This window comes from Poecilia reticulata, chromosome 20, assembly GCF_904066995.2.
Source record: "Poecilia reticulata chromosome 20, P_reticulata-male-v2, whole genome shotgun sequence".
Classification (NCBI taxonomy): domain Eukaryota; kingdom Metazoa; phylum Chordata; class Actinopteri; order Cyprinodontiformes; family Poeciliidae; genus Poecilia; species Poecilia reticulata.
Window position 1 is genome coordinate 22305374 of NC_088849.1, and position 19689 is coordinate 22325062.

Genomic DNA, 19689 nt, shown 5'->3' on the forward strand with positions numbered 1-19689 from the left:
GAAAGAAGCAAGAAAAGCAGCAGAATTAGAAGATTTAGCAGCCGGCGGTTTAAATTAGAGGAGCAACAACCAGTTAGAGACATTTTCAAAATAAAAACCAGGAGAGACAAACAGATGACTGTCAGATGAGAGTCCAAAGGGAAACTATAAAACTGGAAAATCATTAAACATGAACATCTTGAGAAGATTGTTCAAAACGTCATAAGTAATAATAATGAAACTCAGGTGATTCTGCATTATGAGACCATCTTCTGCAGTTTGGCACAGATTAAAAAATCTGTTCTTAAAAAACAAAAAAGTCACAATGAAACTGATTCTGATGGTTTTAATAAAAACTTTATTCTTGACACATTAAAAGGCAGTGAGGTGAGTTTTTATTAACATGTTATCAGATGCAGAGAAACGTAAAAATAATAATAATTAAAAAAACCAGTGAAAACCAGTGAACTCTCCTCATCAGTCAGTGCCCTCCTGGTCCAATAGAAAATTCATCCAGAGCTCAGGAACGTCTCTGATAGTCAGACATGATAAATCAGGAAACAACTTGGCCTGTTTAACTCTAGAAAACTATAAAAGTTTGATCAGTTTTAGTTCAAATTCATCCTGGAAACTTTATCACAATCAGAAAACCAGCAGCAGAACTGGGAGAACATTAATCCTGATCATCCAGATATGGATAAATCAGGTTGTAGTTCCCATCTGACTCTTCATCTACAAACTGTTCAAATATATTCAGTTTTCTGTCATAAATCTGTTTCTGAGCTCATTCAGTTAAATTTCTGCTGGGTGAGTGAAACACAGACAGATCTTTGGTTCCATAAAGTCTATTTCTGATCAAAATACAGCAAACAAAGTTATTATAGACGAGTCACAGGTTGCACCTTCAGTATAAATATATCTATATATATATATATATATCCTCTGTTAAAGATGAAAAATGTAGAAAAATATTTTTTATTTCAATTTGTGCAGATTTAATCAAGCGGGGTAAAAATCCCACAAAACATTTTATAATGTATTGTGGGATTTATTTTATTGGCCTGAAAATCAATGCAAATTAAGTGATTTTTATTTATGTATGAGTTTTTTTATGTGATCAGTGCTTTTCTAACCTCATTTTGCTCCAAAGACATTTCTGAGAAAACGTCTTCCTGCCAAACTCAGAGGAAACGTTAAAGTTTGAAACCACCGGATCTGTGGCAAACAGGACCTGAGTTTCTGTTGCTGCCGTGTTCAGTTAGGACGAGGTGAAGAGAGTAACAACCGCAGAAAACGGATGATCAATAAACGTCAACTTTAACTGCGTCTGTGTGGTTTAATCAGCCAACGCTCCCTGTGACTCCTGTCAGGCACGGTGGAGGACCTGTGATGCTGTGATGCTTCTCAGCGTCTTCAGATTTCATCTTTCATCAGGTCATTGATCCAAAACGATCTTCTTCCATGTTTCCGTTGTCTTTAGACTCAGTAAATAACCATCAAATGAACATTGGACTGCAGAGTTTGAAGCTGTAAGATAATCCTCTACAGTCTGAATCCGACTTTGATCAGATTTTATCCTCAATGGGAAAAAAAATATCTAGATTTATTCAGGATGGAGATATTTAGAGAGTTCCACTGGCAAATTATTCCTACTGATAACATGGGAAAAAGTGAAATAACCTGCCAGTAGAACTGGAACTTTTCATCAATATTTAAAATTATTGACTTAAAATAATCTGCTATATCTGGAAAGTTACTTATTGTTTAGATTTGACTTATTTCATTAAGATATTTGCACTACAAACTGAACCAAACTGCTTCATGAGATTTTGTGTTTTTGCAGTGTATGATACTGACTACTTATTTCCTCTCCACAGAACCCCAGTTTAAGCTCCAAACCTGCTGGTTCTCATTGTGAAAGTACATTTTTCCCTACAGCTTCATCCTCCAGCAGAGTGAGGACTCAACATTCAGACTCTGTTTGGAGATTAGAGAAAAATAAAATTCAGAAGTTCATTCAAAGATTCTCTGAAACCCCCGGTGAGAAATTAAAAAGCAGCTTTCTGGGACTTTACAGTCCAGTTTGAGCATCAGCAGTGTGAAAAGCAGCTCATCTCCTTCTGAAAGGCAGAGAAAAGTTTAAAATAAGGAAAACGTTTCAGTGTTCAGTCCGCTGTCAGTCCAGACGGTTTTAACTGCAGGAGAGTCCAGTGATGCTGCAGCCAGACAGCGGATTACTGGGACGCGTCTCCATCTGAAACACCACAAAACACGAATTAAAAACAGCAAAAAACATCATTCAAGTTTTACATTATCTGCTTGGTTTTGGTTGTTTTTCCATTTTTAAGAATTACACACTGCAAAAACACAAAATCCTACCAAGTATTTTGGTCTAGTTTCTGGAGACATGAGAAATTAGAACAAACTAATTTACAAGTAACTTTTCAGAAAAGCATTAGGGATTGTTTAAGTCAATAGTTCCTTTTTTAATCAAATTAAAGACTAGTTTCACTGACAGATTGTTTAACTCAAGACATTTTTCCCATAACTGTATAATCTGTTATAAGATAGTTAAGTTTTGAACTAAGAAATTTGCTCTTAATGCAAAACTAAACCAAAAATACTAGATAATATTTTGTGGTTTTGCAGAAGAAATCTTAGTAAAAAGATTATTTTAGAACATTGCGCATTTATTATATTGATGTTTATATATTTTCATAAAACCTAAATAATTCTGGTTTAATCTGACCACTTTATTCAAAACCAAATAACTGAAAACAATCTGTCTAAATTGATGTTTATTCACGTTTGCATCAGGCTACATTTGTTTTCTTAATGTGATGATGTAAACATAAGACATTATAAAGTATAAAAATCTACTTTTAAGTCATAATTTCTCCATAATTCACCATTAAATAACAAACCACGTCATTAGAGGCTCTTTTCATTAGAGCAACGGGTGGCTGATTACAGTAGCTGTCCGCTGGCGCCATCTGGTGGACGTTTTTATAAATACATGTTCAGTTTGTTTTTATGGAAACTGACTTTTGACCCTGTTCAGCTCCGTCTCTTCATCAGAATGACCTCTGGGCTTCTTGTCTCTCCCTGAAAGTGGAGGACACACACACACACACACACACACACACACACACACACACACACACACACACACACACGGAGACACACACAGGTTTTATTTCAGCATCCAGTTAAAAATTAATAATTTAGCTAAAATCAGTTCATTGCCTTCAATGTTAGAAAATAATGTGAAGGATTAAAAAACAAACTTTTTATCAAAGACCCTAAAATTTTGAAATCACTTAAAGTTAAAGAATTTATTTGATCAAATTTAAAAATATAAAATACTCCTCTCATTGTTGAAAATGTTTTTTTATTTTCTTCTGTACCTTTGACCTTTTCTGACTCAGTCACTGACATGAACCAGTTAAAGTTTAATGTAACAAAAATGGAGATGAATACTCTGAGATAAAGATAAAGAATACAACTGATGAAGAAGATAAAAGTTTTAAATAAATAAAATTGTCTTTTTATTTTTTTATCTGCGTTTTTTCATCATTCAGTCGTTTTAATTTCTGTATGAATTAAAGTTTTCAGCCCAGAACTGAATGTTTGAAGTTCTGAGACAGAAACTGTCATCTTCACATTTTCTCTGCTGCACCGGACAAACATCTGAAAAGCTGCTTTTACTAAAATTACAGGTCTGCCGAGACCAAAACTGGTTTCTCCTCAAAACGGTGCAGCTGGCTGAATATTCTGGTGTTTTCAGTTAATTTGCCGCCTCACCTTTGAGCTTCAGGAAGGCGAGTAATCCTGCCAGAACCAGAACCAGACCAGCAGCCACCACACCCAGGATCCACCAGTAGGACGGCTTCTCCGCCACGCTGCGCTGCCCTGCGACGCAACAGAAGCAGCTTAGAAACACAACGGACAGCAAACTGGGACATAACTGGAAAATACAGGATTTATCATTTTTATTTTCAGCCCCATTTACTCTGATACACCAAAATAAAATCCATTCCATCCAGATTCATTTTAAAATCACCATAGTGCATCATTTAATGTTGTGATGCATAAATTCAGATGGCTTCAGGGGTTTGTTAGGTCTTGAACATCAAGAAAAAGAGCAGCCAGGTCAGGGAGGAAGTTGAGGAGAAGATCAGAAAACAACATCCCAACTTTTAAAGACTAATTACAAATGGAAACAGTTTAAGACAGCTGCAACGACGCAACAGGGACGGTGGTTAGAAGTGATGGGAAGATGGAGATAAATCCTGGAAGAAAAATCCTGGAAAATCCTGGAAGATAAATCCTGGAAAAATGTCTAGAGGATCATTTCTACTTCTAAAAACCCCTAAAATGTTCATCATCTCCAGCAGGATGCTTTATGTTCCAGCATATTGACATGAGAGAATGGCCTAGTCAAAGTCCAGACATGAATCAAAATGAGAATGTGACGTTAAACTGTATAATTTTTGTTTTCAGAAGCACCGTGTTCACTAATGGGGGCTAAATGCAAGTGCAGGTTTTAATTTTTTCAAAAACTTCAGCTAAGAGCAACTTTCTGTTAGATAAAAAGTTTTACAGTAAACTGCGTTTAAAAGCTCTGAATATGTCAGAGTGATTCCTCTGAACAAAAATTTAAAATAAAATTTGTTTTCATCTCAACATTCTGACTCAAAGTATTAAAAGTCTTAAATTTTTAGTGACAAAATGCAAATTTTACATGATTTTTATGCATTTTTTCCTTAAGAGTTCAACATTTTCTGAATCTGTTTTTGAACCTGATTCATTTATCCGTCAGCAGTGCGCTGTGGTTCGTCAGGGTATGGTGGCCAAGCGGTAAGGCGCTGGTCTCGTAAACCAAAGATCGTGGGTTCGATCCCCATCCATACCTGGAACAGCAGCTTTAGTTTCTCCGTCTGGTTGAGGAAACTTTTCTCCTGAACGTTAATAACCAACAGAAGAGCAACCTGATGCCAGCAGCTCGTTGAGGTGAGGTCAAAGGTTAGATAGAGGTTAGGATTTTAGTGGAACAACTGTGGCTCAGTGGGAAAACTGATTCATTTACAACGGAGCCTTTCTGAATTTTGATGATGATGTTTCATATGTCTTGTTTCATAGCAAATATTATATTTTTCCTGATTAAAGCCCTTTGAACTGCCTTGTTGCTGAAATGTTCTGTGCAGGTAAACTTAATTTTAGGTTTTCTTTAGGTTGGAGAAAATCCACAATAAATTCAGCCAGTTCTCCTAATTCTGGTTTTTAATGTGATTTATATCCATGTTGAGAGGATTGGACAATTTTTCCTTATTTTTTCTAACTGTTTAAAACATTTTTCTATCCATACTTGTTGCAGTTAATCTGCTGGTACGGTAAATTTCAAAGTTATTATTTGTTTAAGCATCGTTCCATTTTTAATCTTCCACAATAAACACAAAACCTTCTCACAGTTTGCTCTGGAACCATGTTTAGTTTTTACTGCATGCAGCGTTGGGCCGTTACCAGGAGGGTCGCCAGGGTCACCGATGGAGACCTGGCTGCGTTCGACGTGTCTGCTGAACTTCTCTGAGAACTCGCAGGCGTAGCTGCCGCTGTGCTCCGAGTGCCTGGGGTCCATCAGACGCAGGGAGCCGTCTCCGAACTTCACCTTGTAGACGTCCAGCTCCAGGTGGCCGTCCCAGGACGGCGCGGACACCTTCTGGTCCGACTGGCTGTCGTAGCTGAGGATGAGGGCGGAGTTGTCCCCTCTGGAGAAGGTCCAGAAAAGGGACGGGTTCTTCAGGTAAGTGGGGGCCACGCAGCGAATGGTCAGGTCCCGTCCCTCAGTTCCTGCTATTTCTGTAAAACACCAGAAGCAGCAATGAATGTTTCAGAGTCAAAGTTTCAGGTCTGCTGTTATTTCTTTCCTTTTTTCCAACCAGGCTGGTTTTCTGTTGAATATTTTGGATCTAATATCTGTTTGCTGAAAGAAATTATATTATTGTCGACTTAAAGTCTGTCAGATAAGCCGAGAAACCGAGTCGACTAGCTTCATGTTTTAGTAAAGCTGTTTGTCATCAGCAAAACATCGAACCGGGTGTTGTGTTTCCTGAATCTTTTAGAAAGAAACAGAATAAAACCGGACCTAGGACAGAACCTTGTGGGTCACCATAACAACCTGGTGAATGAGGAAAAACTGAAATCTGATGGAAATGATTTAAACCTCAGGATCTTAAACAGATTAATAATAAACTTTGAGATTGACTGAATTCATCTCGTTTAGTGTTTTTACAGCCGAACTAAAAGTTCTTGAGGCCGATTCAATGACATGAACCTGATGTTTGTCATTTTATGTTGTATTGGATGTTGCCTCTTGCAGGACTCCCTTAAAGAAGAGGACTTTAATCTCACATTTTATGTGAAAAGGAGCAAATATCATAAGTTTCTTTTTGATTTTGCTCCTTTTACCTCTCTCCCTGAGCGATGCGGTCCACGTCGACCGGCTGTAGGAAGTGGCCATTTTGCAGATGTAGACGAGGTCGGGTCGGCCCTTCAGCTTCGTCAGCCGGCTGTCCACTGAGAACAAGCCGTTGTCTTTAGCTTGCTTGCGCGTGACGGGCCGCAGGTCTTCGAAGGTGGGCGGTTCCGTCGCCCAGGTGACGCGAGGAGGCGGGAAGACGTCCGACACGGAGCATTTGATCTCCTCGTAGCCGCTGAGCCGGGACTGCTCCAGGAACAGGCCTCGGATAGGAGCTGCAGCACAAACAGGACAGAGTTCCTGCTGATAGGCGCTAAAGGTCAGGGCCTGATATAGCCTGGTAGCTGGTCAGGTCATTGTCATGGAGCTAACTTTAGACGCAGCGCCACTTTAGTTCCTGGAACATTGTTGCTCCTGAAACCACCGACAGGGGAACAGACTGAAGGTCTGGATTAGAATAAATAGATCCATGATTAGGGTAAAATAAATAGTTACTATTTATTCTATATATAATACGTGCTTCTTAACATTTAGGTATAACGCAGCCAGATTTATTTGTGGATTTGCACTGCAAAAAAACAAAATCATTCAAAGTATTTTTGTTTAATTATAGTGTAAATATCTTAGTGCACTTAAAACAAAAGAAAACTAACTTAAAGTAACTTTTAAGTAGGATATAAGATATAGCAGCTTGTTTTAAGTCAATAATTTCTCAATATTGATTTTAGAAAGAACTCGTTCCACTGTCATTTCTTCCATGTTGTGACGGTTTAGTTTTATTGTCTGTCGTTTTAGTGAAACTTGGTTCTGTTTCATCCTGTTTCTAAAAGTGCTAAAGAAACAAACTTGACACATATAGAGTTTTAAAAGTGAAACTAGTCACTTTTTATTAATATTAAGAAATTCTTGACTTAAAATAGGCTCCTATAAGTTGCTGAAAACTTACTTCTAAGTTATTTTTGTATTATTTCAGGTGTAGTAAGATATTTACACTATAACTCGATAAAAATACTTGATAAGATTTTGTGTTTTTGTAGGGAAATTCAAGGTTTCACATCATGTTAAGAAATATAAAGTAAGACAAATCCTGAGCAGAGAAAATACCATCACAACTAAAATCATATTTATTCTTTAATCAAAATAAAATCTCATGACTGCTGCTGTTTAAAGTTTTGTAGATCTTTGCAGGAACCAAACAAGCCGCATCCTGGATTCACCCAGCAGAAATACTTCATCATTTCCTCCTCTGACTGACCTTCGACCTTGAGGATGACCTTTGTGGCGTGTTGTCCCCCTGAGGTCTGGACGTGGCAGCTGTACATGCCCCGGTCCTGCGGGGCGCTGCGCCTCAGGATCAGGGTGGCGTTCCCGTTGGAAATGTGCTGCGCAGAGACGAAGACCCGGTCGGCCAGCTGCGGCGCCTTGAACGTCTCCTTGCTGCTGTTTCTGTCGAACCTGTAGAGCAGCGCCCCCTGGCGGAACCACTCCACCGTCTCGTTCTGGCCGGGCCGGAAGGAGCAGGGCAGCGCGCAGTCCTCCGAGTTAAAGCAGATCACCGCAACATCTGGAACGCAACGTGGTAATGATAATAAACTTTACTTTGAAAGGGACAATGTGCAACAATTCGATGCCAGATTAATTGATTATTGATAAAGGACTGAGTACAGGCTGCTTCAGATTTGAGTTTCTCAGTTTTTACAGTTCAATAATGCTGCTTTTTGAAGAAGGGACAAAAATCTTCTTTTAAGAGTTAATTTTTGTTTTTTTTTAAGTCTTCCGGCCACCAGATGTCAACGTTGGACCAGATAAACCCTCTCATAGTTTACTTTCATCTTATTCAGAATCAGCCTGTAATAGAACAAACACTAATTAAATTTAGTTCAAATAACCAATTTTTACCACAAAACCAAGGGGGGGGGGGGAGAATCGACATTATAAAAATAAACATTAATCCTGAATATGTAAAAATAAAATTAGAAAATATCAAATCTTTAACTTGTCCTTGGATGAATAATGTTCAGGATATCTGAAATACTATTTTCTACACCAGGAAGAATTGATACATTGATATTTAGTTTAAAAAGCCACTCTGGCTATTATATGCTAAAAGGGCTTGCCGTAAGTAAACTTTTACTCAGTCCAGTGACAGAAACCTTTTAAAAATATAACTTTGTTTGTGTTCTGCTTTTCATTTCTCTTTTTTTCTGTTTATTATTGTCAGTAATGTCTTGCCATAATAAGTTCATTTCTCTGTTATTTACTATTTATAGGTTTTCCCTGATGTGTAGTTTCTATCACAGCTGTATTAACTCTGACAGTTACCCAGAATGCCCCTGGGCACGTGGCTTTTTCCTCCAGTATGAGGTCACTCAGAAAAACCTTACTCTGAAATGCAACAACCTCCCTGTGAGAGGATAAGTGGACCGGGCCGAGCCGGCAGAGTTCTGCGTACCACAGCTGAGCCACCGGAGCCGCTCTCTGTCCGGCCAAATATTCACAGCTTGAGAACGCTCTGGCTTCACGTCAGGATGACAAATCAATCATCCAACCGTGACGCCGCCTCCACGCTGCTCCAGCTGCAGATTAACCCTTCTGAGGTAAGATTACACGCAAACATCTGAGAACAGTAGAGAACATTCCAGGTGTGCTTCTTCTTTCCAAAGTGCCAGACTTTCTTGCAGACCTTAGTCCGCTTTAATCAAACTTCAGTCCGTTTATCTAGAAAGTCCAGTTCATTTGGGGAGATGTGAATGCTAATCAAACCGATGAAACAAACTCTGGTGCGCTACAAACCTCTGTCTGTTCGGTTAAAATGAACTTTGGAGCGATTTGAATGCATATGTCAACGCCAAGAGGACTAGAGAACGCTTCAGAAGCAGGAAGTGGACTATAGCACAAGGCATTCTGGGTAAATACAACCTAAATAAATGAGCTAGCCTAGCGCTAGTAGGAGAAAATTACAGAGAAATCCTCCAACCTCTAAAATCTGATTTCTGTTTTCATGTCAGAAGAAGAAAGCTGTGCTCTGTGTCTTCTTCAGAGGTTTTTGTATTGTTTAATTCAGTGGTTGTTGGTGCAGCGCCCCCACAGGCCAGGAGGGGAACAAGGTTTTCAAAGGGTTTGGCTGGTTTGACTCAGAGCAGAGAGAAAGAGAACCGCAGCAGCTGAAAACAAATGATCCAATTCTGGTCTCCAATGGAACCGAGTCTATAGAACTATCACGTGTGAAAACAGCCTTAATGTTTTTCTTAAGTCTGTTTACAGACGATAAAGGTGGTGATCTTAGCCATTACAGTGTTGATTAAACAGTATTTATGACCTACAGATCAACAGATATCAGTATGTGGCCCTAAACTCAGCTGATTATCTAGTTTTTAATTTTGTGGCTCTTTGTTTTCAGTATCTAATAAATAGATCTAGAAGTACTTGGTTTTATAACCCAAAAAGCAGAAATAATGGTGCCTACACACGGACATGATTGCTCAATAGTTCATGAAAGAAACAGAAACCATCCGTGGATCTGAACTCCTCCAGGAGGAAATTCCAGGAATTAGGAAGTTCTGCCTTCTGGAAATCAGTCCAACCTTCTCCTACCTGGAAAAGGTTGGAATGTGGGTTTGTTATGTTATGTTGATCGTAAACACCCATATTTTTACAAACCCACATTTTATCGAGCAAAAGCAACACAAAGAATCTCTAAAACTTTGAAACTATAGAAGAACAAGCTTCCTACATTCAGCTAAAACTTTATGACTATGAGAATTATAATTACTAAGCATAAAGTCAACACATTCAGCTGCTGTTAACTAGGATTTAATCATTTCTCCTTGAAAATTTAAACCAACAGTCCATGAAAAACCAGGCACTGAATTGTCAGATATAAATGTAACCATCAATTCAAATAAATCCCAAAATTTGACCTTTAACGAATAAATCTCTCTCTCTCGCTCTCTCTCTCTCTGTCTCTCTCTCTCTCTCTCTTTCTCTCTCTCTCTCTCTCTTTCTCTCTCTCTCTCCCTCTCTCTCTCTCTCTCTCTCTCTCTCTCTCTCCATCCTCTCTCCTCTCCCTCTTTCTCTCCATCCTCTCTTTCTCTCTCTCCTTCTCTCTCTCTCTCTCTCTCCATCCTCTCTCCTCTCCCTTTTCTTTCTCTCCATCCTCTCTCTCCATCCTCTCTCTCTCCCTCTCTCTCTCTGGAGGTTCAAGTTGTGTTCAGGGACCAGAGCAGGACTGGACTCGTCGCGAAGCTTTTCTTCCTTCCCAACATTTTGAAGTCAAACCTCTGAATGACAGCAAATCAAACAACGTTTCACTGACTGTAATGTTAAAGGACCAACATGTTGCTCACTGGTCTGAACTTGTGTCAGCAGGTTTGGTGATTTCCACTATCATGAAGTGTTTGAGGTTTGAGGGCTACATCATTTAAATGCCTTATTAAAAAAACCACAAACTTGTTGTTGACTTTTGTCTGAGGGAAAGCTGGATCTGTAATTCCTCGATTTGGGTCTGACTTAACGCATCTTTACTTAAAAAAGCCAAATGTTCTGCAGGTTGAGTTCAGTTAGGGACCAGTTTGACGTCAGACCAGTTTGGCTGTTATTCACCAGGCTGAAGGTCGACCTTGTTTCGATCTGTTCACACATTATCTCTCATAAACTGACAGTTTTAACAAAACAAACAAAACAAAAAAAATTTTTAAAGTTACAAACTGCAGCTTTAAGTTGGTGTCAGTCTTCACTGTTTGTGTTTTACGTCATTAAACTATTGATTAAACATCCTGAACCTGATTCCTCTCTGACTCTTTTATCTGGTTTCCCCTTCAGAGATTAATCATCTGGCCCTGTTGTGTCCGCTGGGTTTATAATCTGAAGTCAGATTTTGAAGAACTGCATCTTGTTACAAAAAACGGTTTAAACTCTCAGACTTCCTTGACTCGATGGTATCTTTGCACCAGCATATCTTCATGCCATTCACTTTGTGGATCAGACGGAGACGCCGGCCGGCGGATGAAGAATAGGAAGTCTTTCAGGTTTTTAATAATCTCTGGCCTGCTGTTTATTTCCTGTATGTTCACTCTGGACACATGGTAGCACAGGTCATTTAACCTTTTTACGCCTAAGTTTCACACGTCTAAATAAATCTTTCTTATTTTAATTGTAAGTAGTTCTTTAAATGTCCTGTGAGATGATATATTTACCCATGTATCCCTAACAACCGGAACTTTCAATATCCCCCCCCCGGTTAATTCTCTGCAGCTGCAGCTGTTACCGTAATAACCCGATATAAATTTAGACAAGACGAAAATCATGGTTTTTGGGAACTCTTACAAAAATACTGAAATCTAAGTTCAAATAGAGGATGTAACTCTAGAAAGGGTTTTTGCTAATAAGTTCCTCGGTGTAATAATAGATGACAAAATCAGTTGGAAACCTCATATTAAACATTTACAGGGTAAACTCAGTAGAAGCATATCCATATTGGCTAGAGCTAGACATGTATTGAATATATGAAGTGACTCAGGGGGAGTTAATTACAAGAGCTCTTTACATCCGGTAACCATCCTACAGAAACGAGCCATTAGAATCATCCATGTTGGTTATTATGAGCACACAAACCCACTCTTCATAAAATCCAGAATTCTCAAATTTGACGAGCTTGTAGAACTTAAAATGGCTCAATTTATGTTCAAAGTATCTAAAACGTTGTTACCTGAGCACATACAGAACATGTTTTCTGAAAGAGAAGGGGGGTATAACTTAAGGGGTCACTCAAACTTAAAGATCCGCAATGTGCGAACAACAAGAAAAAGCTTCTGTATTTCAATTAAAGGTGTAAAGTTATGGAACAAGTTAAATGAAGATTTAAAACAAAGCAATAGTTTAGTACAATTCAAAAGAAAATACAAGGAGGTCATTTTCAATAGAGATAGACATATGGGTGAGAGAAAGCAATAATTTGTGTATTGAAGGTAACACTTGGTGTAAGGGTTTGGAAAGACAAACCAGCATAAAAAGTGAAAATGTATAGGTAAATATTAGTAACTGCTGACTGCCACTTGACTTTGACTTGACTTTGATTTTGTTAATAACAGTAGGACTGTAAGTTTTCAAGTGTTTAGGGGGTAGGAGTTAATAAGTTCTCACTTCTTCCTACCCGATTTTGAGCATGATATGTTAATTGAAACAAATATCTGTATTTACTCTTCTTTTTTATGCACTTCTTGTTACTGTGCACTATTTTATTTTTATATTTGTATCATGTTCGAATAACATTTCAAATTTCAATTTCAAATTTCAAATAAAATAAAAAAAAAAAATTCAAAATATCTGCTGGAAAGTGCAACGTCTCCCCTTTCAGAAACCTTTGGAATTTTTCAGATAGCGCTACGTGTGGCGGAATTACGGTACTGCAAATTTAGATGTGTCGCCGCCAACACGTTCAGGTGTAGAAGTGTTAAAAGCCGGGGCTCGGCTACAGATCCTCGTTTTTCTGCAGCATGGCTGCGGTGCGTGTTCATACAGGAGCGACTTGTTTCCCTCCTCTCTGTTTTACTTCCGGCTCGTGTTCTCTGCTCTGTTTTCTCATTCTTCAAGTTCTCGTAAACTCCAGCTGTGGCCGCGCAACATTTCTGACTCACAGCTCATTGGGACCTGCAGAACAGCTGCTGGCACCACCTGTGACGCTGCGCTGTGAAATGTTTTTAACTTTAAATCAGCGTAAAAGAGTTTGGCTCCAATACGCCGGTGATTCAACAGGGTTAATTTTAGAAAATTAAACTTTTTAATCCTAGAAACAGAAGAACAGAGATCTGTTTTCTTCCAGATGTTTCAGAGAAGGTTAGGTCAGGTTTATTAAACCACATCTACACAGGATGGGTTCAACATACTCTGAGTTAAGAGAAAATATTGAAAATAATAAAGACAGCTTCTGGTAAAAACTAACTTGTAGGTAGTTTTTCAGAAAGATACAGGAGCTTTTTTTAAAGTCAATAATTCCTTAATATTTATGTAAAATTTACTAGTTCCAGTGGGAGATAATTTGTCTTCTTGTGCTGCAAAGTTGTTTTATTTCAAATGTAATAAGATATTTGCACCAGAAACTAGACCAAAATACTTTAAGATTTGATGTTTTTGCAGTGTAATCACTGCATGTATCATATTCCTGTCTTTCTGCTGCTGCTTGGTTTCTCCTGCTTGTAATTATTGCAATCTGCTTAGTGAATCGGGTGCAGAAACACGAGGACATTAAGCTGCTTTGTTAAACCTCCTGAGGTTTCAGGTTGTAGCAGAATTCAGCTTCTTGTTGCAGTAAAATCCTGAAACAAGGATCTGCCATCTGATCCCAGCACAGACGTCTGAGATCAAGGTGGCTGTTGGTTTTATGGACGGAGAAACGAGCTGGTATACGATACTGGCAAAGAAACGATTAAAACGCGAGTCATTCCCTGAGTAGTTCAGACGTGCGTTTATGCACGTCTGTTGGGTTTGAATGAAGACGGGAGCCGAACAGTTTTATTTTATTTTCCAGGACCAGCTGCCAGGAAAAACACGTAGGACACGTTAGGTTCTCATTAAAGCTGAAAAACTGAGTAATGTGGATTTTAAAGTGGTAAATATTTGAAAAGATGATTTGTTAGAGTTCCAGATGTTTCCCAGTGAGCTGTTGCTGAGTCAGCATCCTGATCAGAGCATGTGGAAACCAGCCGGTTCTGCCACGTTTATCCTTTTATTACCACACAAATTAGTTACTTTCAGCCTCGCTGCACTGCAAAAACACAAAATCCTTACAAAACACAGAACTAACGTACAAGTAAGTTTTCAGTAAGATGTGGAAGTTTGTTTTTACTTCATAATGATGAAACTTGGCAGATTATTACACTATAATAAGACGTTTCTCCCATGTTATAAGTGAAACAATCTGCCAATTTAAATAATACCTACTGACTTAAAACGAGCTTCTATATCTTGCTGCAAACTTAAATTATTTTTTGTTTTATTTAAAGTGTACTAAGATATTTGCACCAGAAACTAGGAGTAACTAGTTAAAAAATGATAAAAGTTTGTGTTTTTTCAGGATACAAACTCTGAAAAGTATGTAGCTTGATAGAAGAAATATATTTTCACCTCAAATCTTTTTTTTTTTTTTTACATAAATTGTGACCAAAGTCTAAGATAAAGCTGTGAACATAGATTCCCTCAGATTGAAAGCTTGTCCTCCCATGTTTTAAATTTCATTTTGCATCAATATTCCCAGGCTGCAGCTGAGTGGATGTCAGCAGTGGGATCATTTTTCCAACCTGGTGTCAGAGTCTGACCCAAATGAAAAGGGATTTTGCTGTCTGAGCTGAAAGGTTGTGTTGTTGTTGTTCTGCAGAGTATCGGGTTCTGCTCAGAAAGCCGGACGGACTCGGCCTGCGGGACAAAGAGGTGTTGTGTCGTACCGGGGGTTCTGTCCTGCGCGGCCGAGCCGACCCACAGCAGCAGCAGCAGCAGGGCCCAGGTGAACATCGCTGACTTGGCGTCCGTTCAGCTGCAGGCATCTAAACGCTCTGCCTCCACTCTGACGCCCCTCTTGTGGCAGGTTTGTCCTTGGATCTCTCTGGGTGGGTTAGCATCACAGACACAGAAGGAACAAGGAGTAATTATAGACATCGTTCATCATATTGACAAAAGAAAACATGCAATTTAAGCAGCTTTTCTGCAGAAAATCCCTTGATGAGTGAGAACGATTGCAAGTTTCTGTCTTGAAACTTATTTTTAGCACTTTTGTTGAGTCTTCTCCCCAAAATGAACGGCTCTTTTTTGTCCCCAGACATTTATTTTGCTCTAATCTTGTGTGTTATGAAAGCCTCCATTTCATCCCCTTGCCTTCTCTGTTTGTCATGCTCCATAAGGACTCAGAATATCTTGACACAATCTTCAGTCTTCAGACCAAACGGAGCTGAACTGAGGGCGAGCTTCGAACCAAACATGTGCACTCAATCAGTTTCTCTGACTTCATCAGGACTGCGTGGCGTTTGAAGGTTTCTGCATGTTTACCCTGAATCCTTCCTGCAGCTCAGCTGAAGACAATGGCCTCTTAAAGTGTAATGAGCTGCTGAAGATTCCCATTATGTCCCATTATCACCCGGAAAACCTGGAGCTGATCCTATAATTTATGATGGGAGAAATTCACCGTTTATATCCTGTTGGGAAGTGCAGGATCTGCAGACTGCAGCAACTTTTACTTGGATTTTATTGTAACGTGGTGCAGAGCAGTGGAAATGATGCATTTTTAAAAATATTTCTGCAGAGAAAGCTGAAAAGTGTGGCGTGCATTTGCATTCACCTTTCTTTTTTCTGTTCTGTGAAGACTTTGTTAAAAACCATCAGAGAACAGAGAGGGGTTTACACTGTAAAAACACAAAATGGTCTAAATATCTTTATTCATTGGAAATAAAACAAAACAAACTTACAAGTCATTTTTCAGCAAGATATAGAAGCTTGTTTTAAGTCAATAATTTCTTTATATTGATGAAAAGTTCTAGTTCTACTAGCATCCATCCATCCATCCATCCATCCATCCATCCATCCATCCATCCATCCATCCATCCATCCATCCATCCATCCATCCATCCATCCATCCATCCATCCATCCATCCATCCATCCATCCATCCATCCATCATTTTCTTCATCTTATCCGGGGTCGGGTCGCGGGGGCAGCAGCTTCAGAAGGGAGGTCCAGACTTCCCTCTCCCCAGCCACTTCTTCCAGCTCCTCCGGGGGAATCCCAAGGCGTTCCCAGGCCAGCCGAGAGACATAATCCCTCCAGCGTGTCCTGGGTCTTCCCCGAGGCCTCCTCCCGGTGGGACGTGCCCGAAACACCTCACCAGGGAGGCGTCCAGGAGGCATCCTGACCAGATGCCCGAGCCTCAACTGGCTCCTCTCGACGTGGAGGAGCAGCGGCTCTACTCTGAGTCCCTCCCGGATGACCGAGCTTCTCTCTCTAAGGGAGAGCCCAGCCACCCTGCGGAGGAAACCTATTTTGGCTCCTTGTACCCGTGATCTCGTTCTTTCGGTCATGACCCAAAGCTCATGACCATAGATGAGGGTGGGAACGTAGATCGACCGGTAAATTGAGAGCTTCACATTTTGACTCAGCTCTCTCTTCACCACGACGGACAGGTACAACGCTCACGCAGCCTTGGCGGAGTCCAACTTTCACCGGAAACGAGCTCGACTTACTGCCGGCAATGTGGACCAGACTCTGACACCGGTCATACAGGGACCTGACAGCCCGTATCAAAGGGCCCGGTACCCCATACTCCCGGACAACCCCCCACAGGGCCTCCCGAGGGACACGGTCGAACGCCTTCTCCAAGTCCACAAAACACATGTAGACTGGTTGGGCGAACTCCCATGCACCCTGCAGGACCCTGCTGAGGGTGTAGAGCTGGTCCAGTGTTCCACGACCAGGACAAAAACCACCCTGCTGTACAGAAGTCTTTCTCCATGGCCTCTCCAAACTCCTCCCACGCCTGAGTTTTTGCCTCAGCAACCACCCGAGCCGCATGCCGCTTTGCCCGCCGGTACCCATCAGCTGCTTCTGGAGTCTGGAGTTTACATACACCAAATAAAAACACCCGTCCACCATTTATTTCTGTCTGAAGGTCAGTCAGGACAAACTTCTCTCGTTTTCTGTTAGAATCACTAAAAGCATATTCACAGGTTAAATCAGAAGGTAATCTGTAGCTTCACTGATGCAGGGTTGGTGTTTATAACTCTGGTTGGTGTTTATAACTCTGGTTGGTGTTTATAACTCTGGTTGGTGTTTATAACTCTGGTTGGTGTTTAAAGCTCTGGTTGGTGTTTGTAACTCTGGTTGGTGTTTATAACTCTGGTTGGTGTTTATAACTCTGGTTGGTGTTTATAACTCTGGTTGGTGTTTATAACTCTGGTTGGTGTTTATAACTCTGGTTGGTGTTTATAGCTCTGGTTGGTGTTTGTAACTCTGGTTGGTGTTTATAACTCTGGTTGGTGTTTATAACTCTGGTTGGTGTTTATAACTCTGGTTGGTGTTTATAACTCTGGTTGGTGTTTATAACTCTGGTTGGTGTTTGTAACTCTGTTTGGTGTTTATAACTCTGGTTGGTGTTTATAACTCTGGTTGGTGTTTGTAACTCTGGTTGGTGTTTATAACTCTGGTTGGTGTTTGTAACTCTGGTTGGTGTTTGTAACTCTGGTTGGTGTTTGTAACTCTGGTTGGTGTTTATAACTCTGGTTGGTGTTTATAACTCTGGTTGGTGTTTATAACTCTGGTTGGTGTTTATAACTCTGGTTGGTGTTTGTAACTCTGGTTGGTGTTTATAACTCTGGTTGGTGTTTGTAACTCTGGTTGGTGTTTGTAACTCTGGTTGGTGTTTATAACTCTGGTTGGTGTTTGTAACTCTGGTTGGTGTTTATAACTCTGGTTGGTGTTTATAACTCTGGTTGGTGTTTAAAGCTCTGGTTGGTGTTTAAAGCTCTGGTTGGTGTTTGTAACTCTGGTTCTTCTCACTCTTCAGATTCCTGCATGTGTTTTAAATTCAGGAGTTGCTCAATCTGGTGTTGCAGCTTCAGAGTTTTACTCAATGATCTGGCGTGACCCTGAGGTCGAACCATCATCGGTTTGTAGGTATTTAAAACCTTTTAAACGCTATAACGGTTAGCCAAAGAAAATTAAGAAGAGGCAAACCGCTGTGTGTAAATCAAGTTCATTCAGCTCCAATTCATTAAACTGCTAAATTATTACAAATATTTTACTTTGGATGGAAAACGTTGGGAACACAAAGGCTTTTGCTTCCTCTTTGATTTATAATAAGTATCACAACATATATCCAGAAGCAAACTTTACTACCTTTATTAGTAAAAATATTATTTTTCTTGACTAAATATAGCAGGATTTTACTAGGAGAGAGTAAGTAATACCATTGGTGGATTATTTCACTTATAACACCAGAAAATTACTTATTAAACATTAAATAATCAATATTAATGAATCATTGACTTAAAACAAGCTTCTATTTGCTGAAAAGTTACTTGTAAGTTAGTTTTGTCTTACTTCAAGTCTCCTAAATTATTTTCACCAGAAACTAGACGGTCTGCATTATTTAATGGTAGAAGAACAGGAACTAATTAACTTATGTTTCATGATCATTTATTTATCCTTACTGACTGTGTTCATGTTTAACTCACCATGAGGAAACTTCTATTGAAATGCAGAACATCAATGAAACCTTAAACTGATAAAATGATTCATTTAATCCCACTGTCCGTCTATTATAATCCCCTCTTCATATCTTATCTCATAAGTATCATAAACTTTTACACTTCCAGGGATTCAGCCAAGCTGCTAATTATTTACATGACTTAACTGAACAATAATTAACCTCCAGCTTTAAAATCTCAAACCCACCACATAAATAAATGATATTTGAATCTGCAATGTGAGTCAAAGTGAGTTACTTACAGTAGTGACAGTAAACTTTTCCTGGCTGAAGCTCGGAGCTGGAAACTGAGCCGGTATCAGTGAAATGCTGGGAAACACACACGTGTAAAAAAAAAAAAAAGTAAAAGTCACGGAAACTTTCTGTGACTCAGTTCAGTAGAAAACCAGAAAAAAAAAAAGGAAAGAGAGCAGAGGAGCAGCTGCCTTCACAGACCGATGTTAGTCTGACTGGTCCAACAGGTTATTTAGAGAATAGGCGGCTCACACACACACACACACCTCCTCTTCTCCAGGGGTGGAGTTTGATTTGTGATTGGCAAAGTTAGGATCGGAGCGGCTGGAAATGTCAGAGGGGTTTGTTTTCAGACCATGTGCTGCTGTCAGAGAAAGTCATGCTGCTCAAAACTAAAACTAAAACCTTTGCTGACTTTTATTTACTTCTCTTTTCTAGGAAAGATTTCAAACTGACCAGACAGAAACCTGGAGGAGTTAGGCTGCCGAAAGAAGAACCAGAGAGCCAGCACTGCAAAATATAACAGACTTTTAGATTCTGGTGCAAATATCTCAGCACATCTAAAATAAGACAAAACTGACTGATAAGTTATTTTTCATCAAGGAGCTTTTGAAGTTTCCTTAAACCCTTTCATGCATGAATTATGATCCTTTGTGTCAGGATTTTTTTTTCCTATTTTTTTTAATTTTCTTAAGATATAAAAAAGATGAAAAACATTTTTGTACATTTATTATTATTATTATTATTATTATTAT

General features: G+C 39.5%; 1 protein-coding gene and 1 non-coding gene across 2 annotated transcripts; one reads left to right on the plus strand and one right to left on the minus strand.

Moving 5' to 3' along the window:
• Positions 1-320: 320 nt before the first annotated feature.
• Positions 321-19175, minus strand: LOC145549329 (CD276 antigen homolog). The gene is made up of 8 exons (XM_081601396.1): positions 18943-19175; positions 14896-15053; positions 7713-8021; positions 6448-6732; positions 5503-5838; positions 3784-3891; positions 3025-3084; positions 321-2233 (listed from the first exon to the last, which is right to left on the minus strand). Exons 2-8 carry the CDS (start codon positions 14960-14962, stop codon positions 2214-2216), a joined length of 1185 nt encoding a protein of 394 aa, XP_081457522.1. The 5' UTR covers positions 14963-15053; positions 18943-19175; the 3' UTR covers positions 321-2213.
• Positions 4823-4894, plus strand: trnat-cgu (transfer RNA threonine (anticodon CGU)). Its single transcript has one exon. It is a non-coding gene; the product is annotated as a tRNA-Thr (tRNA).
• Positions 19176-19689: the final 514 nt, after the last annotated feature.